The sequence below is a fragment of the Aptenodytes patagonicus genome, chromosome Z, assembly GCF_965638725.1.
Source record: "Aptenodytes patagonicus chromosome Z, bAptPat1.pri.cur, whole genome shotgun sequence".
Taxonomy (NCBI): Eukaryota; Metazoa; Chordata; class Aves; order Sphenisciformes; family Spheniscidae; genus Aptenodytes; species Aptenodytes patagonicus.
Window position 1 is genome coordinate 70,252,930 of NC_134982.1, and position 27,177 is coordinate 70,280,106.

Consider the following 27,177-nt stretch of genomic DNA (forward strand, 5'->3'; position numbering starts at 1 on the left):
CATTGGCTGAAAAGACCCCAACCAGACCAAAGACTGTTTAGGTAGGTAATTTTCTGATCTTAGGTTAAGCAGCGACTTGTAATGGCATTCGATCATGAGGACATTGTCACCTTCTTTGGAGTCTGCACCCAAAGAACTCCAATAATTTTACTTAGAAGGCCAGTAAAAGTAACAATAAAAATTGAACAGCTTCCATGGACAACACTGGAGCCCTGGTAAGCGATGACACTACCTCACCTGCAGGGAAGAGCCAGTTATCAAAGCCTCCAGACTGATTTTTGGATCCCATGATGAGTAAACTGCCTGGAAGCTTAAAAACCCTCTCTTTAATTGTAAACTGTGCATGTGATATGGAGCAGGAAGGACAAAACAAAGAATAACAAAAACTCTAAAAATAGAATCAGTAGATACAGCTAAATTTCATAGGGCAGATTCTCTTAGGGAAAAGAAAAGTAACTTACTAAATGAAGGGCTTAAAACCCACCACACATTTGGACAGACGCTGTCTCAGAGGGAAGGCCAGAATTTCCAGAGGAAAATTAAATCTTTTGTGTGGCACACACACACAAAAATGGGTTTACATACTAAGTTTCAGTGGCTAAAAGTCTAAAAGCCACGAAGCTGGATAAGACCAGGGGGTACAGTGAAGTACAGTCCATTACACCTCTCTCTGCCAAAACAAAAAACTTCTGGTTTTACTTTACAAAAAAATTGTTTTGTTTTTTAGCTCATTGTTTGTAAATTGTCCTCATTTCTGCTAACACTAAGGCAGGGTTACCATGAAAGAACAGGCTGTAGCCAGGCCTTGGCTCACTGCAGCAATATGCAGGGCACTGTGAAAGGATGGGTAGCTCTGTCAGCACATCCCCAGCCCAGCTCAAAATCTTGCTCGTGTTTTGTGTCTCAATGCACGCTGAGACAGCTCTGTTTACAGAAGCATTTTCTTATTAGATACACAGGTGGCAAATCCTATTACGTCTTTTATAAATATTTAAATAAATAATAAAAATCATAGTAGCCCCAAAATGGTGCTAAAATTACTGCCAAGAAGATTCTGAAGCTCAGCGCTGAAATGTCAAAAAAGCCTGTAATGTTTTGGTTCACAAAAAAGAGGATGCAGCACTACTACATAAAAAGTATCAGGAAGAAGCTTTCAAGAGGAGGCAGCTGCCATGGAAGCAAGAATAAATCTCCTACTACAAAAAACCCTGCACAGCCCTAGAACAGTTCTAGAGAAGGAAGTGGTAATGTAACACTTTAGACATTACATATTCATGGGTTTTTAAAAAAAAAAATCTCCCCATGTTTGGTTAACATAATTAAAGTTGTCTGGTGATAACTTCTGCTCTTCCAGAATGTCACATTCAATGGATTGCAAACCTTTAAAAAACAAAAATAATGTCCATGCCCAACTTCAACTCCTTGCTACAGACGACAGCCACCAATCATTTTCTCTTTTTAAAGAGAAAATGCAAAGACAACTGCATGTCTTTTGCCGGCTCTAAATGCACTGAGTTATTTGAAGCCACATGACAGAACTCTGATGGTGGCTGAGGAAATCTGGGTTTCCCACCCTATTCCCAACTGTGAGACAAAAGAAAGAGATGTACAAGTACCCTGAAAGATCATAATACACATAACTGCAGGGATGGTTTCTTTATGCTATGCCATTAGCTGTGCCGTAGAGATTTTCTTTCCCATGAATTAGCAAGGATGGAGAATGTCGTGTGGATCAATGATGAGAAAGTAAAAGTGTTGCACTACACTGTCCCATGTAAGACTGTATAATTAAACACAGTACTGGCTTTCACAGTACTACTACAAACAAAGCTGTTCGACCAGCTGTTTTCATGGAGTAAACACAAACATACCATACTTAAATGTGTAACCTAAGGATTATGTAAACTTTGCCATTTAGCAATCACGCAGTAATATAAGGAAAGCTTATGCCATCTCTCTTCTGTAGCCCCAACAATTTGTACCTATTTCTGATACAAGGGGTTTAGGTTGACAAATTTTCAACTTCTGACACTCTTCAGTGGGTGTGGATTACAGGCACATAATGCAAGTTTTCACACAGGACAAGGATACTATCCTGAAGCACTCACATGTATTTTTTCTTCATATGTTTCACTTGCAAAATGTAATGAGAAACGATGTGATATATGAAATGCACTGTAAATGCATTTCACCAATTGTCAAATATTTGAGTTTTTCTCAAACTAATGTTCTGAAAGGGAATGAGATGTAAGATTGTTATATTTCAAGATCTCCCAAGCAGAAGTAAGTGCAGCAGGTCTTGTCTGTGCACACATTTATGGAATCTCCAAACATGCTGCCTATCAGAAGGGCAACAAGACATTTATACAGCATCTCAGAAAAAAGGTACAAGATAATAGTTCATGGAAAAAAGAGGACAAATTGTTAAATTCCAAAGCCTGGAAGCCACATTGAGATATCATTAGGAAATTAACTGTAGCTACCTCTTCTGCAAGTGATGCGTTGTTAACTTGTAGGTTTTACCAGAAAGATCTTTTTATAGAAGTTACTGATTGAGTAAGCAAAGACAACATAGAAGTGTGCCCTCGACTTGCTCCATTGGTCCTTTTCTGCATCTCTTCCGGTACCACTACAATCTTTTTTCAGGCAGACAGATCATAACTGCACTGAGTTTCAAGATGCACAGGTTTATAAAACAGGTGACATTCTTGTTTTCTAGCCCTTCCCTAGTAGTTTAGACTGGTGGATGAGCTCTCTGGCATCCCTACAGAGCACTGAGATCTTGCAGCACAAAGCGAGGAGCTGCTGCCTCCTCCAGCACTGCCCATCTCCTAGGATGCAGAAATCCACATGCCAGGTATCTTCCCAGGTGCCAAACAGTGCAGCCCTGACCTGCTGTCTGTGCCTTTTACTGCTGCCACACACAGACATCACGTGCGCGTGAAGGTGCACATGGACATCCCATGTGCACGATGGTGCACAGGGAGAGGAAACTTGTGGAGGGAGGGGCACAGAGTCACAGAAAATGGTAAAATTTTAGGTTTTTTGCATTGTATCTAGGTTGTTCTGCTTTCAGTTATGCACTTAAACAGTTACACACAGACATTCAAATTAGCAAACCAAGAACCTATTTTAAAGTTATTTCCTAACCCAGAGGTAGAGCAACACCATCTGTAATTGTGTTACTTCCATTATTGCAAAAGAGAGTGCAATATGCAGTCTGTGTAGTGTGAGTGCAGCAAAAACAAATTCCAACTCTTATGCAATTTTGTTAATTTTGGGTTTAGTAATATTTTACAGTAAAAAGAGGACTTTTGGTTAGCTGTGTGATTTTAATAGCACCGTTTATACAGTTCTGTAATGAAAAGGATTAGGTACAATAGCCCATCTGTTGTTGCTGTAGCCAGACTTTACTCCTGATTTCTATTTGTTTTATTATCTTCTGCCATAAAACACACATGTGTCAAGATAATCTACACAGTGCTTAGCTTTTGATTGATGTCAGAAATACTGTTTTCAGCATACAGCATTCAGTGTTTTCATATAACAGCACAACTCTAACATCTCAGTTATCTACAGTGCAGAATTTTTAAGCAATTTGTCTTCACGTGCATCAACCACACACCAGGTACAGTTTTCATCTCAGGAAAATTCAGTCCACTGAAAGCTAGAGAGGCAAAATAAATCAAAACATTAGCAGGTTGATCTATAAGCCAGATCTGAAAAATATGGGTACTCCTGGTTTTGGCCTGATCATCACTGCTTGCTATTCCTTATCGTTAACTTGTTTTTTCCTGTTTGCACAACAGACTTCAGACCAATTCAGACGATAATGCTTGTCGCACTTGTTGAAGCACTCACAATACTTCCACCTATTGGGCAGACCCACGATGATACTCTGGTGTATGTTTCTACCATGTGGTTAACAAATTATAGAAAGTCCAGCCCCCAAGGGATCAGGTGATCCCTCAACAGCTTCTGCACCATGCTTGGCATCCAGCACTTCATCCTATTCTGCCCCCCTCCCCTGTGCTGTCCTCCTCACCTATTTCTATACTACATCCATTCTCCACCCTGCTAGTGGTTTATTGAGGCCTGTCCATTCTTTCATTTCCAAATGGCAAGAACAACATATGTCAAATCTAATGTTGTACGAACCCACACCACACTCTGGTGTGGCCTTCAGTCAAAGTAAGCAAAACCTATGGCTTCACCATACAGTAAGCTGTACAAAAGTATGTCTAAAGACCTCCTTTCTGATAATGAACTGGCAGAATAAGCAGCAGTACGGGGTGACAAATGGGTTCACAATGAGCCCACCAAGTTAGGGATAGGAAGAAGCAGCACATAGGGGACAGATCCTGGTTTCCATATGGATGCAGTAAAACTTGCCTTACAGAGGCTCCTCACCTCAGCTCTTCTCCCCCAGACAGAAAACGGACAGAGAGAGGGTAGGAAGATACATGCAGAAAAAGCTTCATGAAGTTGAACCTGCTTAATATTGAATGCAACTTTGCTATGAAATTTGAAAGTCCCATTAGTCTCATCCATGGCACAGGCCATCTGCGCAATACCCACAATCACGTCTATGTATTTTCAGTGCTGACAGCCCGAGAAGACATAATAGTAACCGCCTTGCAAACTGTCAAGACTACTGTGCAGTGTGCATATTCCAAACCTGTGTCCCTCTTACAAACATGCTGAGATTGTTGGTTTCCAAAGAGTGACAACAGTTGTTTTTAAGCTGCTGTTGCCTCTACTCAAAAGCTCTGTGGTTCAGAGGTGAGGAAACGTCTTCACTTAGTCTCAAAACTCAGCTTTCTTCATAAGCTTTATCTGCATCTCCCACTAATTGTCGTATGTTTCAGCCACAGCACAGCCTCAGCACAGGACTGGGATGCTGCCTTAGGTTGATCCCCACCTTTCGGCCTCACGATGAGCATAATTTGTCACAGAACAGCACACACTGCCGGGGCACGAGACTGCTCTCCGCTCAGAATGGGTTTCACTGGCTTACCTTTTTTCTTTCAAAACAACTCTGCAAATTCACACACAGAGCAACACAGTGACTTCTGAGATGGGAACTCTGATGTAATTTTGTTGCCTTGACTGTAGGTATCAGGTTGTACAAAACCACTAATAATAACAATGGTTTTATTGTAGCCACATAGATACCGTGCACTGAGGCGCACTTATCTATCCAGCAGTTACTGAAGACAAGGTTTCAGTGCAGGAGCAAGTATAAAACAATTTCTCAAGAGCAAACATGCCAAATAACATTCAGTGACTTGGTTGCTACCCACAAATAGGTGATAATCAATGATGGTTGCTGAACATTCAGGAGTTCTTTGAGCATGTGACAGAAGTTAAAGACAGATAGTCAGGGTTAGCTGTCTTTTGAGGGCCTTGCACCAAGGACTGCAACAGGTGCTGATACAGCCTTATAGCAGTGTTTCTCCAGATACCAAAAAATTCACTCATTATTTTAATTTTTCCTTTAAAATGAGCACACACAGATTGCTACTGCCAACACAGCTATGCCAAGCAAAAGGCAGCATTGAAGAGAATGAGACAGTGACAAAGAGACCCGCACGAACAGAGGTAGGAAGGTGCAATCATCCAGTTTGGTAAAGAGTACAGCAGATCCGAGCTGGTTTTGTCACACAGAAAAATAAGCTTCCCAGCAGTAGTTTATGATAAAATACTTACAAAATGGTTGTGTTATTATATGACATTGCAGCCTTTGCAAAAATGAAAGAAAGGTCTAAGAAGAAATCTGAGGGGCAGAACGCCGAAAATGTAAACATGAAAAAACCCTGCAACAGAAACAGAAATCACACAAAAGCGTCACAGATTCTCCAGATGAGCGGGGAGTCAACGTGCTACACAGACTGACAGCGTCACCACAGGCCATGAGAAGAGATACTTACACCAGATCCGCTCTGAGCAAGACATAAGAAAAGAGGTGTTGCCAGATACTTATGCATCAAAACACAGTGCTGGAACAATTTTAATTGAAAAGAGATATTTTAATTAAAAACAGAAAATCTAATCCACATAGCCAGAAGTCAAAAAGAGCTTGAAAACAAAGTGCCTGAACTACTGTTAAATACCGTATGTTTTAAACAGTGCTACTGCAGCGTATGGCTAATAAGGTAAATTTTTCTTTTTTTTAAAAAGGTATGGCAGCGATGCTGATAGAACAGAAAATTGAATATTACCTTAAAAAGGGAAGGTTTTTGTTTGTATAAAAGCAGTGTACATATGGGAAAACACATGTGTCTCAGTTTGCGAGGGCTGTGTTCCAGTCCCAAGCAAACGATCCAAGTGTTTTGCTAATGTGTAACAATCAAACTATGCCCTTTTTCTTTTAGATGCCAAAGCCATTAATCATGCAAAACAGTCAAAACACCACTTGCATATCAAATGCAATCTTATCTAGATAAAATTTCAAATCAAACAAAACTAAAAAATACCAAGCTATGAGAATAATCTCCTTCTAGTTCAAATTTAATTAAAAGAGATTAAAAGAGGGATTTAAATGGATATTAAACCTGTTTAAGCAGAGTTTGCTTTTTAAAAATTCAGTTTAGCTATAGTTTACATTCACAAGCCAGATGTACCTAATTATGTGGTGTTCATTCAAAGAACCATATTGATTTCTGCATGTTCCAAATCGGTTTTAAATCAGTTTATTATTCGCCTAAAGCTTAAACTGAAGCCACATCAAGAATCTGGAAGAGTCCTTCCAAGAACTGGATTTCTTCTGGGAAAATATTAATGAAGACTATGCTGAACAAGTGCTGAAAAGTCAGTTCCCAATACCCAAACAAATTTAAGAACTCACCACTTAGGGCAGCCTTAGAGGGAAGATTTTCAGCACTTGCTTCCCCTGGCCTACGGTGCCATTTTCGTAACTAAAGCACACTTGGGAGATCAGCATTTTCAGCTGCTCCAAGTGAGAGTGACTGTCTAACAGAGCAGCAGCATCTTCCTCTTCTTCTTTTCCACCTACCATGCCAGGATAGGCATGTGGTGTCCACTTAAGGAAGATCCCAGTTATAGCTAACCTTTAATATTTATTTTTTGGCTAGGAGAATTTTAACCTAAAATAGCTCTCTGATCCTAATAAATGAATTACAGCTAAAAGTAAGTCTTTTTCTCAAAAAAGAAGGGCTTGGATGATTTGTACTCTAGTTATGACAACTGAAAATCCATACCTTGCTCATTTTTCCCTATATTAAGCAGGCTTATGCTAGTGAGCAACATAGGCAAATTCCAGGTGTAAACTCTGTTTAGTATTTTAGCATTACATTAAAAACTTAATGTTGGATTTTTATTGATTGCTGTGAGTTCCAATTAAAAAAAAAAAACACCTCAATTTTTGCTGGAGCCCAAATGAGTTTGTTTAGTAGAAGCGTGTCTAACCTTTCAAGTATTTTATCTACTTTACAGGAAATTCATACTTCAGCTCTTAGAATGCTTTAGCAACAATAACAACAGAGTTTGCACTCTGGGGCTAGGCCAAACTGAATACCACTTCACAGGGTTACTGCAAGACTTTCATGAACAATTTCAAGTATTCAGTTTCAAAAAGAAAAAAGGAAAAAAAAAGACATGTGGATAACAAGATCTGAACAAGACTTTCTAGTCTTTTTCCTCAACATCTCGTTTGCTGAAAGCTGAATTATGGCACATGCTTAAGATGATTTACTGTTCAGGCGGCTGGTCTGTCATGGCTGTGCTACTGCAGTTCTTCCTAAAGGCTGAGGACTTTACAGGGTGTATCCAAAATCTGAGTCTTAGCATGGACAACAGTTAGTATCTTTGTCCACTTTAGAAAATAAATGGAGCAAGAAAAAGAATAAAGACTACCACTGACTCTGCCACTGTTGGCGCACAAGGGATGGGGCACTTTCATCAGAAATCCCACATAACTAACTTTTGCGCGTTGCACAGAGGTAAAGCCTCAAAAGAGACCCACCCACTCCCCCCTGCGCCTCCCACATCTCACTCGTGACATCTGCCAGCGACCGATGTAGGTCACGGAGCATTTGTTGCTGGTTTTGGCCAATGCCACGAGGTGGCAACAGCGCCCTGAGAAAAAAAATGCAGGTCTTTAGGATTGTGTTTTGCTCCGGTCTAGGAAACAGAGCAGGACCAGCAGCAAAGGGCAAAAAAAGTTGAACGGCTTTACATGCAGCCGGCATTAACATTTCATATTGCAACTCACACAAAAGGTTGAAATTGTGCTTCGTCTGTATGTGCTGAAATGGAAAATCTGGAGAACTAAACACTTCTGACATGGTGGCCGTTGCCTGACATTGGTCGTCAACACACCAGGCAGCAGCAGAAAATGTCTATCATTTTTTCCAACCCAAATCCCAGATACATTTGAAAAAAGACTTAAATCTATCTAGAGGATGCTTATATTAAGACAGCAATATAACAGATGATACAGTGGTAACAACTTGGCTCCATGAATTTAAAACCATACTAAAATTTCAAGTATCACTTCAAGGTATGGATACAACTGTGCCGCTTGTGATGCTCATCCCTTGTCCCCAGTTTCTGCCTGCAGTGACTCAATTCAGCCCTGCTCTGCCTGTATGTCTTTCCCTTCCCTATCCTGCCATTGCCTTTCCAGAAATGGGATAATGCAACCTTTTTCCCCCCCGGAAGGGGAGGTTTTGAGATACCTATAACTCACCTTCCCAGCTCCAAAGTCAGTGCCAGCCTTTCCTCTCACCAGACATGCAGGATTGTTTCACGTGCGGAGGCAGTGGATATATCAGGGGGATAGTGGATAATTCAGGGGGACAGTGGATAAAAGAGGGGTCTGGACTGGAGCAGGTCTCCCCCATTTCAGGAATTCAAATAGGAGAAGGGGGACTCTTCACGCTGTAGTCGCCTCTGTGAAGAAGAGGTCATGCTGAAAGAGGTCCTAGGTCCCCAGCAAGGTACAGACGGGGTGAAAGAGCAGTGGGGAGGTTGGTGTGGTAAGGGAGAGATGAGCCCCAGCCCTCATCTAATCATCGGGAATCCTGATGGCCTCTCGCCTGATGGGTAGCAGTGATATGAGGTCCAATGCCAGGAAGTCACAAATATCACTACTATGCAGAATTAAAATGCCCATCATAACAAAGGAATGTCATGGATAAAGATTGCACATACAACCTTCACTAAGCCTGGAAAACATCCCCAAGAGTTACAGTTTTCTTTGTGTCACTTCTGGCAAAAGACAAAGTCTCAGTAATTCTGTGAGAATTCAAAAATTCAGAAGAATCTTTTCTTTTGAAAATTAAGAGCAACTCAAATGGTGGAGAAAAGGTGGTTCACCTAAAATTAGATAATAGTAGTCATTTCTGTGTACACTGTAAAACTGCTAGTATCTGGGGACCAGCCCCCCATAATCTTCTCCACCCCCCCGGAGTATTAGTCACTTTTACTTTTTCTGCATGTCAATTAAAACCTTAGCAGACATTTTTAAAAAAATGCAGTTAATTTATAGTAACAGAGATGCAATAAGACAAATTAGGATATTCTAGTTTAATCAGTGTTGGGTAGAGACACCTGCCTATCATGTTTTCATAAGTCTAAGAAAATAAAACAAATACTAAATCTATGTTTTCTACTTCCTGGTTGCCTTAAAGCATTTCATCCTAAATGTATGTACAAATGCATTCACATTCCTCATGAAAAAAGCTGAGGCAGGGATTGCCACCACTTAAAACATTCCAGTTACTCTAAACAATGCTATCTAAGCAGGTAAGGTTTTCCCCAACATCTTGATCCATATTTTAAGCCAATGCAGAGTTATCAAATTTTTCATCTCTGTAAGTGAAATCAACAAAATAAATCTCCATTTTTTACCAAATACCAGACTTGACATGCTTGTCTTAACTGTGAAACTAAAAGAATGGTACTAAAGAGCACTTTAACAGAAAGCAGTAAAGCATCATCTACTCAGCAGAAAGCTCATTATGTTCACTTGGCTATACAGCTGTTCCGTTCAAATTGGATTTTTATATCCAAACAAGCTTACTTGATCTCAGCACAGTTGACTGCAGGTAGAAAAGAGTAGCAAGTCTAGTCGATGAACTGAAAAGCTGAGGTGAAATGTAGCATTATGAGGCCAGGCTACAAATATATTGGCTCAAAGCTAATGCAATGCCTTCCCAAAACAGAACATTCTAACACCTACGTAACACAACTTATTTTTAACATCAGGAAAAAGCCAGCGGAAGCTTACCTGACAGTAAACAGTGAACATGTTTGGGCAACATAATACTAAAGCCATCATGTTTCCCCATTTCCTGAGAGTTTGGTTTCACAATCCTCTGTGGTTTTTACTCCACAGTTTATACTGTAAATGCAGACTGACCTTCAAGATTGTGACCAACTCAGGATAGCTCTTCAACAGTCGCTGTGCAAATAATCTAATTTGTTTTAAAAATTCCTATGGAATTTAAACACAGCAGACTCCCCATGTAGATACCTGGAAATTTAGAAGTACGTACATCAGTTTATCAAAGTGAATCAGGGGTAAAGAAAAGAAAACTTCACTGCAAAAATCACAGGCATGACAAAAGACACAAGGATAGCCATCTCATCGGTAGTTCCAGGGTTTTGACCCTACTGACTGCAAGGAAGAAATGGAAATTCCTATTTGTCATAGTGGGTTTCTGGCATTTATTCCAATACTAATCAGAAATAGGTGAAATACAAACACTTAATAGTGAATGAATAGGGAAATAATGAAAAGAAAAAAGAGCCTACTGCACTAAAATATGCAAGTATCTAACACCAATAAAGAAATCTGTCTTAATATAATGTTTGGAGAAAAACATTGTCAAAAAGTTTAAAAAAATTTGCTAATCAAAACTGGTATTTTGTGACGATTGATTGCTGACAAACACTGCTGCTTTGGCTTAGAGTTGTGAACTGGATGCATTTTCTTATTTCTCTAGTTTCTAAGAAGCATGCAAGTACACTCAGCATGAAATGCTGCGTTTTTAAGTGATAAGGTATAGCAAATGTCAGTATCCCCCGCATGACTCTGAGCAACACAGGTTTCTGTGGAGCCTTCATTGATGATGCCTACATGCACGCACACACAAAACACCTGTGGAGTACCTATTGTCCATCTATTTTTCCAGGTCCTTTGAAATATGGTATCTATGAATATTTACCCTTCAAAAAGTGTTACACATTGATGCCACCTCCTTCCTTTAAATACAGCTTAAAAATTCTTTGCAGAACTATAGATGTACACAGGCCAATGTACACAACCAAAACGAGAAACCACTCATAGTTGATAATGTTTGTGCAACAAAGATCTGAAAGAAATGTATTTGATGACCACAGAGATGTATGCTCATCTTATCTGATCTCCAGCTTGGAGCTACTTACGGCTTTTCACCAAACAGTTCTAAATGAAATCAGAACTGAACTGGGTTTGAGAAGCTCAGCCTTGACTGAGACTTGAAATAAGAATTTTTTATCATCTCGAAGCTGTTCCTAACCTCGGTATGTAAAGAAAAAAAACAAACCCCACAACTGATATTTAGTCTGAATTCATGTATTAGCAACCTCCACGCATCGAAAGGCCTTGTTTCAGAGGTAAAATCTCCAGGATACAAATTTTGGGGCGAAACAGGCACTGCCTTTCCGTTCAAAGTAGGATCTCTCTCTCCAGAGAGGAACTAGGACCTCATGCGTGTCAACTTCTCCTGCTGATGCTCAGGAAAGCCCTTACCTAACCTACTGGTGGTTGTGAATCCCACGTAAGTTGGCTAGCTCTCTTCAGGGGTCCTGATGTCTGACCCAGGGCTGTGTGCTGAAATCCCTCAGTGAATAAGACAGCAGCTTTTTCCTCCCCAAATCTCTTAGGGCAAACCCCTCAGTTTTAAAGCAACAGACTTCTGATTTCACATAGTACTGGTTTCATAGGGTAAAAACACTGTAACTACAAATACCTACTCTAAAATTGGCTGTACAGGGAAGTTAATTATTCACAGGTGTTTTATACTAAAACTCAAACTAGACATAAATGATATTTTGAATAAATAAGAGAAATGAAACTGTATCTTCTGTAACTGAGCAGAACTGCCAACTCCCAACAAATAAATAGTATCTGTTTCTGCACTGAACCGGAGACTAGCTATTGATCAAAGTGTCTGATATGCCTCTATCAAAAACAAGGTTAGCAACATTATGAAAGATAAAGTCCAGGCAGTGACAAAAAACATCAACAGTTAGCATCTGTGAAGGCACTTGCAAGGGTCTTGTTTAACTGTATTTGTGATGCCTGATATTCCTCAAAATGAAATATGTATTTATATTTTTACATGCATTTTAGTGATTACGAAGTTTTGGGGACCAGTTTCATTACAAAAATTAAGGAATTTATTTTTAGGCCAAATGCTTGTTTTGAATGTTAACACTCAGTGAATATATTCAGCATCCTACCCCAAGCCTGTGCTATCATTCTGGTATGTATAAACCTTGATTTATTATAAAATGAGATAGCAATGTTAAACAACTGCCTACCTGGTAATAGTTCAGAAATATTGCTAAGACATGCACCCTTCATGCACAAACCGTAGCGCTTTCCAAATCCAACTCTGCTATATTCCTAAATGTGTATGTTACCAGTAACCGATACCTTTATGAGATACTGTCCACTCACATCATGACTAAGCATGACTGGAGCTGCTGGGACAGGAGATGTGCTCACATCTTCTCCCTCCAGGAGGACATAAATAGCTGGAACATGCTGCTGCATTCTCAGTTTCTTTACAATCTTTGAATCTCAAAATCAGTTGGCAGCACTTGAGGCAGAAAGACAGAGGACTCTGAATGTGAATACGGAATATATCTGGAATAATCTCTAGTGATTAATAAACAGCCTTCACGTCTTCTTCAGGTGAGTGCTCATTCACGTTCACCCTCCTTTTCCTCCAGAAGAAACAGCAGACCACTCATGGTTGCAGCCTTGAAAAGCTCCTTTGCAAAAGACATCGATGCCTGATTAAGGTGCCCTGTGAAACACTATCCCCGACCAAAAGAAAATACTAAGGAACCCAATTAGGCCTGACACAGGATATCATTTGCATAAACTAACACTGCGTTTAAAATTGACAATTGCACCTCATGGGGCTGAGAAACCCATATGTTTATGTGGCTGAAACAGTCCAGGTGACAAAAGGGGAAGGATTCAGGAAGGGAAGCTGTCCCAGCACTCCAGGGATTCCTGAGCTTTTTTGAAGAAGAGGCAGAAATGCTCAGTAGAAACACGTACCTCAGACTGAGAGGGGAGGGAGGCATCCAATTGCGATGCTGGGAACCAATTGGCTCAGAAACAGAAAAGCCATCACTTCTTAAAGTAAAAAGAAAGGTAAGCCTTAGGAATTCCTAATTCAAAATGTGTTATCTTGAACCTTTGTCCTGGGCCTCTCACTAGCAGGCCAGATGTTTAACCAAACTGAGTTATCTTGTAAGAGAACCTCCCAAAAGTCAATGATTTCCTTACACAGGAGAAAGATCTCATACTTCTGTTTATGTGATACATTATGGTTGTTAACTGTCAACACTAAAGCATGACAGCTGTTGATTCAATGGGAAATACTAGACATCCCTCTGTACCACATGAAGCTGCTGTGCATAAGTATACAGAAATGCTGAGCCTTAACCATCCAAGTGTGCTACCATGCTGAGGAGAGCGACTTCCATGACATCTGAATCTGGATGGACAGTTCCCCAAAAACCTTGTCTAGCCTTGCATCATTCAGAAAGAATTTTAAAATATCAGAAGGACTGCAATCACAGCTATCTTCAGGGATTGTTGATGCCTTGCATCAATTTATGTGGAATATGGCATGAGATACTATGTCAGTTGATGACATCACACATTCCACTATAGTTAGGCATGATGTCATAAACACAAGAAATTATGTTCGTGATGATACCACTGCAAGTGAAATGGAAAATGTGCAGTCTGTGTCCAAATGCAGAAGAGAAGAAGAAGAAAAAGAAAAACACACCACTTCTGGCAGGCGTTCAAAGATGTGGTGAGATACAGTTGGAGGCAAAGACAGGAAGTCTCTATTAGCAACAGCACTGCTTCCTTTTCTGAATATATGGATGAGTACGAGTGGTCGTAATGTTAAGTAACAGAGGCAGAGTTTGTGGTTCTAGAGAAGGTTAAATTCTGGTTCAGTTTCTTTCAGAGACAGCATGGAAAATGAAGAGGAACTCATCAATGGCAGAGCTCTAAGTCCTTGCTGTTGTGACTCCAGCACCTCTTATAAGGAAAATTCAAGGCAAGATGATCTTCTGGAAGAGTAATGCAGTCAGCTTCTTCAAGAAAAGGAAATTATTTTAAGCATTTAAATCTAACGAATATAAACTGTTAATGCAGACAGAAACAATTTCAATTTACTGTGCTAATCTGTAGAGTAGCTTGGAAATACAAGCTTTATCATAAGCACCAGGACATATACAGATTTTTGCCGAAAAAACCCAGAATGAAGCTGTCAGTTAGTTTTCATAGTCAACAGCAATGAGGGAAATCAGTTCAAGATGGATAAAGAAGTAGCCACCGAGTTAAGCAGTAAAACCATGTGAAACTTGTGTTTTCCAAGAATTTTGTATAGGTAGAATATGGTGATATTCATTGCTTCTGACATCTGGCAGCCACCTACCCCAATCTCTGTAGCAATCAGATACCAGGAGAAAACCTCAGAGCCTTTGTCAGATTCCTCAGACTTGTCTATACATTTCAACAGCTTTGGGGAAGGCCCTAGGTTTTTCCAAAGTAGCCATTGTTCTGGGACTGGCTGAGCGTTGGTCTGCTGGTGGTAAAGGATTGCTTTTGCATCGCTAGTTCCCTGCCCCTCTCTTCACCTACTAAACTGTCTTGATCTTGACACGTGAGGTTTTTTTCCTCACTTTTGTCCTTCCGATCCTCTCCCCTGCAGCTGCGGGGGAGTGAGCAAGTGACTTGGTGGCGACATACCTGCCGGCCAGGGTCACCCCACCCCAAGAAGAAAAGCCCGAGAAGCTCCATTAGTAGGAACTCATTTTATTACTACTACCTCTGTCCACTTCAGCTGCTACAGATCACCTCCGCAGGGCTCTGCTTTCTAAGCCAAAATTCATCCAACAGAGATCTCCACTGCTTTCCAGCACCTGCTCTCTTTCTAGGGCATTTGTCCTTAGTATTTTGACAAATAAGTTTGGGGCAGGGCAGATCAGGATTGTTAAGACAAATTAAGTTTACGTAAAAAAGAAGAAATTTTTCAGCACAATATTGTGTACTACCAGATAATTGTTCTTAAGAATTAGGAAGAAAAAAATCCACAGGAAAACACCTCAAAAAAACAGACTGTTTTAATACTTCCTGTTATGGCATTTATTTTTTGATTTTATGTGAGTGGTGATAGATGAGGAAACTAGCAGTGTGAGTCTATGCAGCAGCATGAAAGACTATGTATGTTAATCCCACTTCTTGTTCTGTATCCCACCAACTACATTAGATACTTTCTACTTTCTCTTCTCCCCAAGGATATCAGGTCAGAAAACATTAATTTTTGTGTTTGATTACACATTACATGATCTAGATATTCACTGCTAGCTACAACTGTGTGTACAGTCCCCCCCCCTTTTTTTTTTTTAACTTTCATCAGTAAATACCTTAGCCTGCTGAATAAAGGCATGTTACAAATCCCTAAACAACGTACTCTTTAGCTGTCTCTTGAAGAAGTTGGATAAAATCCTGAACAGTAAAATCAGACATCTGTGTCTACCAAACCTTCACCACTCTGGTTCAGCAGATAATAAAATACAACTGTAATAGGGAAGCAAGTCACAGCATCTTGGCTTCCGTGTATTGTCTTAATTTGTTCAAGTATCTCTGTCACAACTAACACTATTTTAAGTGATCTTCTGTATTATGGCTTTTAGAGAAGCAGAGAAGAACTGCAGCAAATAACTCAGGATTCAGTCTAACCAGTTTAAGAAATAATATTTTAACTTTTTAATATATTTTGAAAAAGAGACGGCAGATCAGGATTAAATACTACCAGTTTTCCTCCCTTAGTTAATATTTTAAATATTTTTAAAAATCCCAGTGCTTCCTTTGCACGCACTGATTTGCCATTTGCATTGAAAAGCTACACAGAAGCAATTAAACAACTGCTAAAGAAGCGTATTCTTAAAACTCTGCATGGTTACTAGTATAAACATGAGAATATTTTGACATGCATACGTATGTCAGATACACATTTATTTACTGAGATGTTTATACAGCAAAGGGCTTATCTAAAACACAATACACACACGTGGATTGCAGATGCTACATCAGCCCTTCTCATATACATCCTGGAATGCAACCATGCCACTGCTGACACTGAGAAGACATATTCATAAGAGCTAACTACAAAATTAAATCACTGGACATAGCTAAAGAAAGGCTAAGATTAATGAAAAAAATCTCAGTGTCCAGCATCTTTTGTTTTCCGTACATCTATTGTACTTAGACATTCCTGGGTCAAATTTCCTTGCATTCCAAGGTAAATCTCTCACTTTACTGTGGCAAGTTCACTAATAAATGCCAGACCCTAGTGGCACAACATAGATGGTATGGATCATAAGCGTTACTCAAAGGCAGGTTTTTCTGGTATGCAAGTTTACTTTTGAGAAACAAAGCCAAGCTGTATTCAAATACTCAATGCTCCAACAAAAAAATTTACTTTAAAAACTGGCTTAACAAGAATCAAGCACCTTTCCTAAAAATACTTCAGAATCCAAACACTCTAGAAAATTTCCTAAAAAATTCTTATACACAGATGTTGTTTATATTGATTTAAGGCTGAATAAATTACATCTGTAATTGAGGAAAACTGCAAAACTGCAAACAACAATGGGGAATGGAAAAAGGAAAAAAGTGACCTGACCAACTACAAGCCTGTTAGTTTACAGCAGCATTCTAGGTTATGGAAAGCTTTTTAAAGAAAGAGAGGTTAATGAAACTGAAACATAATTCAGAAACAGTTATCTCAAAAGTATGTCATGTGAAAACAACTTACTGTCTTTCCCGATCTAGCCTTATTATATGGAAAGCTACCAGTGAACGATAGATGACTATTAGTATGTAGTTAGACAGTGGACTTGCTAAAGGAAAAATGATAACAGAGAGTACTGGGAGGGTAAATATCGGGCTAAAAGAAGGTTTCTTCTACAGTTTAGGTTAAGGCTAAACCTTGCAACATATTTAACCAAAGCTTCAGTAATAAAACTTAGCTCAAAAGAATGTGAGAGTTTGTGCAATGCCTCCCACAAACCTAAGAGGCATCCTTAACACAGAAAGACAAAACACACAGGAAAAAGTGAACAAATCTGAGTAGGGCTAGTTTCAGTGAAATGGGATGCAGACCAGTATTTCTAAGTGCAAAGTCAGACTGAGAGACCTTTATGAACACACAACTTTTAAGCATTGCCTCCAAATGAAGTGGTTGCACAATTCCCAACCCTCAGACATGTTACACCAACTCTGTCTTCTCCTCCTACCCCAGCCTGAGAGCTCCCTGTGGTAGCGTAAGCATCTGTTTAGCTGCACAGCACACCGGATTGCAGAATTGATTCACAGAAAAAAATTGCTGGGGGTGCGGGGGGGGAGGGCTAACCGATCTTGTGATTGAGTTCCTCAGTCTGATGAACATGAATGTTTCTGCTGACATAAGGAAGGAAATAATACGAGCATGGGAACAGGACTGAATGACTTTTTTGGCAGCCAAAGATGTGTGTGAAATTAGTGCTTACTCGCTTGAATCCTTCAGCAAAGAGAGGATATCATCAACTGGAAACAAAAGGAAAAGGTCCTGTGCCACAAGATCATGACAAATCAACCAATCTGTTAATGCTCCAAAAAAGATAAGACAACAATGGTTGGATGCACAGACTCTTATCTGCATACAAAGGATGACACAGACACTTGGTATGTGATTAAACAATAAATCACAGCTTCAGCTCTTCTACAGAAACTCCAAATTTCCATTACATTCACTCAGGCATTAAGCGTGCTTGGTAAGTACGGGACATTACCAGCCCTCAACAGCTTTTCCTAGGTGCACTGCAGTTCTTTCTATCTACTCACCCTGCACCCAACCTGCCAGCATTTTGACCATCTCAAGACCCAAATTCAGGCCTGCCACGACAACGTCCCTAGTTTGGCTGTCATTGCGTCATACCCACCTTGTCAGCATCGGTGACCGATCCTGTTCATTTCAGCAACCACCTCTTTCATTGCACAGCACCCAGTTCTCCCAGTGGAGATGGGCAAGAAGACAACACCAGAACCACTCCCCACAACAGCCTGGGATTGCGCCAGCGTAATGCTCACCCCACAGGCTTCCTTTGAGGCTGACATACCCACAATCCCGACACCTATTGATGCTTGAAATATTGTATTTTTCAGTATAAACAAACATCACAACTTCTCTCCTGCTGACTGGGTATTTTTCTTATTAAACGGTACCTTCTTCAGCCTCAAGCCAGCTCTAGATGAGCAGCTACCTCGGCAGCGTGTGCTCAGAACAAACACTGTTTAACCTTCTTCACTTGAAACAAGGATAACTTCACCTGCCCACAGATTTTCCACCATTCTTGCAATTAGCTCAAATGGATGAATCCTGCCAACGTTTGCTAACAAAGCAGTCTGTACTGTTTCTCACACACAGAAAGTGAAGGGGCCAAACATGCCGCATCTCTTTTTGCTTCACAACCTTGAGCACGCATCAGGGCTGAATCCACCCAGGACCTCACAGCTCCATATGCCCTTGAGCTCCAAAAGCATCTGCAACACCATCACACACACTGCTCAGAGCAGCTTTCACAGCTAAGCATGAAGAAAAACATGTCTTGCCGTATGTTTGCTAATAATGTGCATACCAATCCGGTGGTAACGCAGCCAGATGTACCAGAAATACTGCTGCAATACAACAGTTAATGCCAAGGTGTATCTATGCCTGTGGCACCATGAAACCCTTAGCAGAGGAGCCCACCAGTCTCTCTCCAGTAAGAAGAGAAAAGAAAAACTCATGAGAAGTAATTCCAGCAGAAACATAACTCTATCTAGAGATGCTATTTATGACAGATGTACATGTATGTATGTAAACAAAAGTATGTACGTGCCTACACTGTTCAGGAGAGCAGAATTCAAACCAGAGGAAACGCAAAGGAAGAGCGTAGCGGTCGAGGGGAGGGACTGCCCATCCTGCAGCAGCAGGCAGAAGAGTTTGGCATATTTACTCTTTCAACAAGCAAGCTCCTTACAGAAGACCTAAGTCTATAAAAACATCCAGGGGCTGAACAGCAGGTAACAATTATTTCAGCTCACAGGCTGATAAGAAAACAAGTGAGAACAGAGCAGCCACAAAAAACAAGTAAAACTTTAAACATCAGAAGCCTCCAGTACTAGAGCAATCCTCCACCTACCTCTGTAGAGGGTGCAAGCACCTGTGCAGAACTAAAATAAGGTTTGACCGCAGCATGAGACACAGTTGCTCGCTACAGGGGGACCTGGAGCCTGTGATTCAGAAGGCAGACTTCTTCCAGTTACCTCTTCCTAAAACACAGCCACCACCACAGCCTAATGAAATCGGTATGAGTGTATACAGGAGTAGGACAAATGCAAAAAACCTCTTTCTATAAACCTTATCTTATCAAAAAGAATTAGGGGATGTCTTAATTATTAAAGGCAAAAATTCTGGCAAGTGTCACCTGATTTCAAGCTAACAGCATAAACATTAGCAAAAAATATTTAGCATGCATCCCAAGTTGATTAGTGATAAAACACTAGAAAAGATTCTATGAATCGAAGTGGATAGTATTCAATATTATTTGAAGAACAGTAGTGAAATTTATGTCTGGAGACATAATATTATTTAAAAAAATTGCACAACCAGCGGAACTAACAAAATTGCCCATCATTAGTTTGATTCTGATTAACTTGATATTATGAATATCACTTTTTAAGTTAAATTTCTTTAAATTTATCTTCCTACTAAAAATAAAATAATCAACATTTAGTAAAGTCATAGACACTTTTCTACTTCTGCCATGTCAAAAATTATTTTGTCAGGCTTCAAATATTATAAATTTAGTTTCTTCTTTCAGGAAAGAAGCTTGAGAAGTGACATTTTTTACAGTTCCTGTTTGAAAAACAATGGAAGAGAAGAATCTAAGTGAAAGTGGCAGATGACTGCAGCATGAGAGTTGGTTTCAGTCTATGACTGGAAAAGCTTATGCTGGTTTTAACATGCATCGGCTGAAGCAGTTATTTAACAGTTCAGATTCCTGGCTTCAAGCTCTCCAGTAAGGAAAGCAGTATCAGTCACCAGGGGATTTGTCTCCTTGCACAGTCTCTACAACAAAGACATTCATTATTTTGCAAGAGGGCAAAGAACCACACTTCCTGGAATGTGCTGTAACTAGTCATCTTTACCGCCAGGTAATGTTAGCAAAGCTCAATGCATTCGAAACAAAAAATGACGTTATCCAAAGGACACTCAGTAAAATCATTATATGGCTATTGACAAAGTACACTTCCTTACAGCTATCTGGTGCCAGATGTTGTAGTTAACACAGGGAGGTGCTTTAATTGCTATTCTGAGTTACTGTTAGAATTTCATTCTAGGCTATGCAAATAACTTGTCAGCAGGGTTACAAATTTCCATAATTTTACCTCTGAAAAACAGGTTCCCAATCTACCTATGCTACCCAAGCAAGCGTCAAAGGGCTGAAAGTGCTCACTTCCCATGGCTGACAAACAAAAAAGGTGTTCTTGCAAGACAGAAGAGGTGCATTCCCTGAAGCAGCACCTTCCCATCAAGACTATAAAAGGGAACCTGTGAATGTCACACTTCGGGAGTCACAGCCTGTGTTTCTGCAGTCAGATATGCTTTACATGTAAACAGGAATCATAGGAAAAAAACCACCAAAATAAGTAATACGTATAAAAATACACAGAACCGATCAAAAAATACGTTTTCTGAATATAAATTAAAAAAAAACCAGTTCCTTTGAAAGATGTAGTACTCTGTACTGAACTGTTTCTTTCTTCTAAATGATCTCAATAGATGACACTTTTCTATTTAAAGCTTCTGGAAGTCTGACGTAGATTTGAATTTTTTTCACAAAAAAATACAAAATTCTTAAACACTTACATGATACCTGAAGGATCTGGAAGTTTCGTAGCTAAATGTTAAATGAATTAAGCCTCACACAACCTCCATCTTCTTTTGCATTCTCTAGGAATCTCTCTTTTTGGAAATGGGACTCTATTCCACATGCAGGTATGTCATTCTAAACAGGGGAAAATTATAAATATAATCAAATTTTCCTTGACAGTTCTTACAGCACTGGGATGTAGTCAAAGCCATTGAGGCTGTCACCTGCCAGTTAAACAACCGCTTTCACTGTTCTCACCTTACTTGTCTTTCCTAGAGGATTAAGGCCATGCATTGCTTTTCATAAAATTACATGTACTTTCCCTGAAAATAATACAGACTGGCAGGTTTTAAAGCAGAATAACTTGTGACTTTCATTACAGGGCCTGCCTGCCTTTCTTTTTGGAACCAGCTATTGCCCATCTGTAACATTTTAGCTGCACAGGTCCACGTGCATGCAAGGAAATCTAAAAGAAAAATAGGGAAAATTAGAAAACGCAAGCTGTTTTGCACTTTCTTCATTACGATAAAGCAGCTATGAAAACAGCTTAAATGATCAGACAGCTCCTGTGTATTTTCAACTCCAGAATAAATAAACCATCTGTAAGTACCTTTTAATACTGTCACCAAAAATAAAGGGTTTAAAGGTAATATTCTGTACTTACAAGTATTAGAAATATGCCAAAATGATATTTGGATTTCTAAATACTAAATAAGGATACCTAGGAGTACTAAATAAGATCAAGGGAATTCCCACCAAAGCTACACTAGGATAAAAGAGAAGGACTTGGGGATACTAGTGGATGAAAAATTGGACATGAGCCCACAATGTGCACTCACAGCCCAGAAGACCAACTGTATCCTGGGCTGCATCAGAAGAAGCGTGGCCAGCAGGTTGAGGGAGGTGATTCTCCCCCTCTACTCCGCTCTGGTGAGACCCCACCTAGAGTACTGCGTCCAGCTCTGGAGTACAAGACAGACATGGACCTGTTGGAGCGGGTCCAGAGGAGGGCCACAAAAGTGATCAGAGGGATGGAACACCTCCCCTATGAGGAAAGGCTGAGAGAGTTGGGGTTGTTCAGCCTGGAGAAGAGGCGGCTCCAGGGAAACCTTATTGCAGCCTTTCAATAGTTAAAGGGGGCTTAAAAGAAAGAGAGAGAGACTTTTTACCAGAGACTGTAGTGACCAGACAAGGGGTAGCAGTTTTAAACTGAAAGAGGGTAGGTTTAAATCAGATATAAGGAAGAAATTTTTTACAATGAGTTTGAGACACTAGGACAGATTGCCCAGAGCAGTTGTGGATGCCCCATCCCTGGAAGTGTTCAAGGCCAGGTTGGACAGGGCTTTGAGAGCAACGTGAGCTATTGAAAGATGTCCCTGCCCACGGCAGGGCAGTGGACCTAGATGATCTTTGAAGGTGCCTTCCAACCCAAACCATTCTATGATTCTGATAAAAATGGGGGCACACAGTCAAGGAAAAAAAAAATGATAGGATGCTGCAATTATCTCTATACTAGTAATTTTTCAAGAAAATTCAGGGTTAAAGTTTTGCTAAAAAAAAAAAAAATTAAAGAGTTAAGAATGAAAATGCAGGTCTGAATATCTTGAGCTACTTTCTTCAGTCCTATAGTGATACACTGAAAGAACAAGGGGAAAAAAATTAGGTTTTGGGAAGCAACTTAACTTGTGGTCCCAAGCACTGAAAAGCTTTAGTCACAGTAATTTCTGTATGTTATTAAGCGGAGGAGAATACTGTTCAGACATACTACACTTACTTGATATACATGTAACTACATGCAGCTGTTAAAGAAACCTGTCTGGATTTGGCACTCCGCAAAAAAATCAAGGGAAGAGATATGAATCACAGGGAGAAAGACAACTTTTGAAGCACCTTGCATTTAATGAATCAATTTAATAAACAAGCATTAAAACCAGGTGTCTAAGAAACATTCCTGTGTATAAAAAGGTTTAGCTTTGTATGAATTACCTCTTAAACTGTGTATAAAAACGGATGTGTGTTATGTAAGAAAACTATCTCAAATTACACTCGTGATCAAATATTACCGGTTACTGAAAACTCCTCATCTAAATGATTGCAAAACACAACAGAAATCAAGTACTTCTATTTGGCAATGTAGAAGGAAGTTTTATCCCAATAGAAAAGCCTGAACTCTTCCACTCATGTTGAGCAAAAGGAGCTTAAAATTTCACAGACAATGCTTTCCTCCACCAGACTCTTTTCAGCTTGGTTTAGGTTTGTTCAAAACAGACAACACTTCAACATCCGTAAACATATTTACCCTGGATCACACAACCAGCTCTATAGCCACCAGCAATAATTCACTTACACACCTCTACTGTCAATAAAAGATTTTCTGTACTCAAAGAGGAATCCATTTTCCTTTTGTGACGGTTATTTCTTACTGGGTCATCTCGGGCTGCTTTCATCTTACACTATTCAAGTATTTCCAGGGGTTTTCTGGAGAAGGGCAGCACGGGAAAGAAGAGTTTAGTACAAGTCCTGTATGGAAGGGTCAGACAAACAAGAGGAACTGCAAAACTTGCTAGTCAGAGTAAACATTTGTATATATATATGTACATGTATAGTGCCAGAGGTAGTACAAGAATAGATGGGTGTAAAATTAATTAGCTTACTTCCTTTAGAGCACTGAAAATAAAGAGGGTACTAAGGGAGCAGGCAAGTTATTGCCTGAAGTCTTTCCAGTTTCCGAATTTCATCTTCTTATTTCACTAGCTTATGTTAGAATAACTTCATCCATTTATCTTCCCATTTTCTCTCAGTTATTAAGCTGGGCTGCCAAAATACCATTGCTCTAACTTTTTTCCTAAACTACATGGATTTGTGAACGGCCTCAGTATTCCCATTTTAAGTATCAGAACTACTCCGTCAATGCCTGTTTATAGCTAAAAATTAAATTATGCATAAATACCACACCTTGAAATAATTTTAAAGAAAAAAACTCCAGAGATTATGTTTTTGAAGCACTTGACTGACTTTTATTCCCTCAAAACAATCTTGCATTGAAAGTTTCATTTCAAGATTCAGATCCAAAGTAGGAGTTAATTTTGCTTTAAGCTGCCACACATTAAGTATTACAAAATAACTGTTGCACAATAATCACGTTTGTACAGAAAGCTATTTCCTATTTCAATCCTTATTGTATTCAGCCAAAGTTTTCAGATACAGGAGCATAACTTTTGGGACACGATCGCTGGGCACTGTGTTTTGCTGCGGGCTCGGCATACGCCAAGAGTCCCAGAAGTTGGAAGTAACAGGAGTTGTGGGAGCCCGTCACACTCAGACATACCCCACCATCCCCTCTCATCACCCACCATATGTCCCTATCATCTTCGATGTGGATGTGTTCAACAGCACATCTCCTAAAACTGTCATCAGACAAAATGGATGCTCCAGCACTCTAACTATACGTAGATACAACATTTGTACGGCAAATTCTGAGAGCTAGCTACTCCACCACCATGCTATTTGGACACACATAGCAACAGATGTACCCACCAGGGAAATACCATCAAATTGTTGTTTGTGAATTTTTTGTTCCTCAGACAGATCCATTTAGGTGATCCGGTCTTCAGCTGCTCGTAAAGGACTGTGTTGCCAAACTAAGGTGACCAGCACTGGTGACTTGAACAAGTGGTCAAAGATGCTCTGCGGCCCCACATGGAGAACAGAGTGGATAATGTCACAATGTGCTTTTTAACTGAAAATTCTAGCAGGGTCTAACAGGTTTTTGTATGTTTAATTTTGGAGAAAGTTATTGTTTTCCTAGTACTTTCTTTCAATAAAAGGGGTTGAGAGTGGGATGGGGGTTGTCCAGAGTACAGGATTTCCCCAGCTCTGCCTATGAAGGGCTTCTACTAGCAGGACACATAGCTTTCAGCAAGCAGCACTCGCTCCATAGCTTGAAAATCATAGTTACAATACGGTCTTGTTTAAGGTATTAACAAGCTCAAGGCATGTTATTTTCAGGGTTACACTGCAGCAACACTAAGCACCTGAACAAATTGCCCCAAAATTAGTCAGGCACAGTAGCGTTGCCCTTAAGGGAACTTCAGTTGAATTTACCTGAGCAGAGGCTATTAAGCACTTGTCACCACTCTTCATGCTGTTTGTGTAGCATCAATTGACAAAATGTTTATTTCCCTCAATTGTGCAGCATAACATCAGAAGATTTGTACTTGGTCACCCACCTGAACACAGGAGACACAAATACCCCTGTATGATACCAGGGCATTACTGAAGGCAGACGGTTACCCCAGCTAGATAACCACAATCTTGTGACATGTGTGAGGGCTTTGCAAGGCACTTTATGTGATGCGCCTGCCCCCCTGCAGGCCACCTCTGGAAGAGGTGGTCTGCCCACAACAGTCGCGGTGCATCGGGTGCTTCTGCTCCATGTGCCCCTGTGGTCCAAGGCACCATGGCGGCTATCGGCCCTCACAAAGAGCCATGCCCAAGTTGTGAGCTTCAACTAATGGTACAGACAGGGCCTGCCAGCTTTTCTTGATGTACGTGTGTGTTCTAAAGCCAACAAGCCTTCAACACGATTTTACCACGGTGAAATTCTCTGAAGTGTTTTCAGCTCATATCCACCCAAAACAGAAATAATATCTAGAAAAGCTTTAGTTCACTGATTCTACCACTTTCTCATAGCAAGCCCTTAGTTCACTGAGCACAGAAAAAAACTGCACTGTCAGATAGTTTCAGACTGTCACGTCGGGTATCTAAACCACTTCTGTAGCATGAAGAGGCTTTGAAAAAGACCTCTCTTCTGCCTGGCACTATTGTCAAATGTTTTTTTATTAGCTTTAGGTTACTTTATTATGGTGTTATCCAGCTCTTCATATTGAGAAAAAAAACCCCACCTTAAACATACATGAAGTTTTTATTTTCAGTTTTTTTGTTTTTGGTCTCAAGAAGTTCATTTAAGCTCCTCAAGGCTTCTCTTTATTCCTATCCCAGTATTTGATCAATTTGATCTGAAATTACTCCTCCTAGCTAATTATTTAATTATCACTTCACCTATCTGTTAATTGCCATTCTTCTCCATCAATGTATTTATTGCCATCAAGACACAGAACACCAACTTTCAGATTTGTGCTGTAACTATTCACTTTTTAAACAATGCGGTTGTAAGGCAAATAAAGGTGAAATTGATCATAACTGCATTTTTAGCTGTGGACTCCTGCGCTACTTTTCTCATGTACAGTTGTAAAACTAATAGATTGTTAAATGGTGCATGCTGCATTTAAGCTTGACTAGTACAGAGGTCTGCTTTCCCATCATTTTAAAACTAAATTTCAAAGTCCACTGTAATGATACACTCTCCTTCCCCAAACACAACCTCTTGTGCTTGAGCAGAAAATAGGGTGGGTTTTGTGACATGGTTTCCTGTGTACATAACAGCAGTGCATACTCTGGTTTTAGGCCCTTGCAGGTTTTATAGGTCTCAGATGCTGACTCCCCACCAGCTGGACCCAAACACTCTGAAAATGTTTTCAATAAACCATGTTCTATGATCACTGAAACTAAATACCTGGCTTGATACATAGAACCGGGTACTTCTTGTAAAGCAGGATCTTTCCACAAATATGGGATTTATTTTTGTAAAGGTCTTAAATTTTAAACAAGCGATTAGAAAATGAGTCTGCTGAAATACTGAGAAACTTCTGAAAAACTACAGGTAACAAAAACCAACTTACACAAAGCTTATTGGAAGGCACAGGCAAAAAAACAGTGTTTTGGGATGCCAGACGAGATGGACAGCACTGTACAAACTGCAGTTAATAGTAAGGGCCATGTCTTGCGCTCTTCATCTTCTGATGTCACCTAGACCATGCTTTCAACAGATGGATCTTTTTGTAATAATCCAGACTTCCAGTACTCTCTCCTATCCAGCCTAATATC

General features: G+C 40.0%; 1 protein-coding gene across 3 annotated transcripts in view; it reads right to left on the reverse strand.

Moving 5' to 3' along the window:
• The window catches only part of TNFAIP8 (TNF alpha induced protein 8), a 63,354-nt gene that overhangs the window by 27,220 nt on the left and 8,957 nt on the right, over positions 1–27,177 (reverse strand). The window contains exon 1 of one of the 3 annotated variants that reach the window (XM_076362556.1): positions 10,046–10,104. The exons of 1 other annotated variant lie outside the window; for it this stretch is intronic. In XM_076362556.1, coding sequence (XP_076218671.1) covers position 10,046 — 1 coding nt within the window. In that variant the 5' untranslated portion in view covers positions 10,047–10,104. Of the gene's footprint in view, positions 1–8,710; positions 8,733–10,045; positions 10,105–27,177 lie in introns of those variants that run through there. One more of the 3 variants, XM_076362558.1, reaches the window with a different exon arrangement.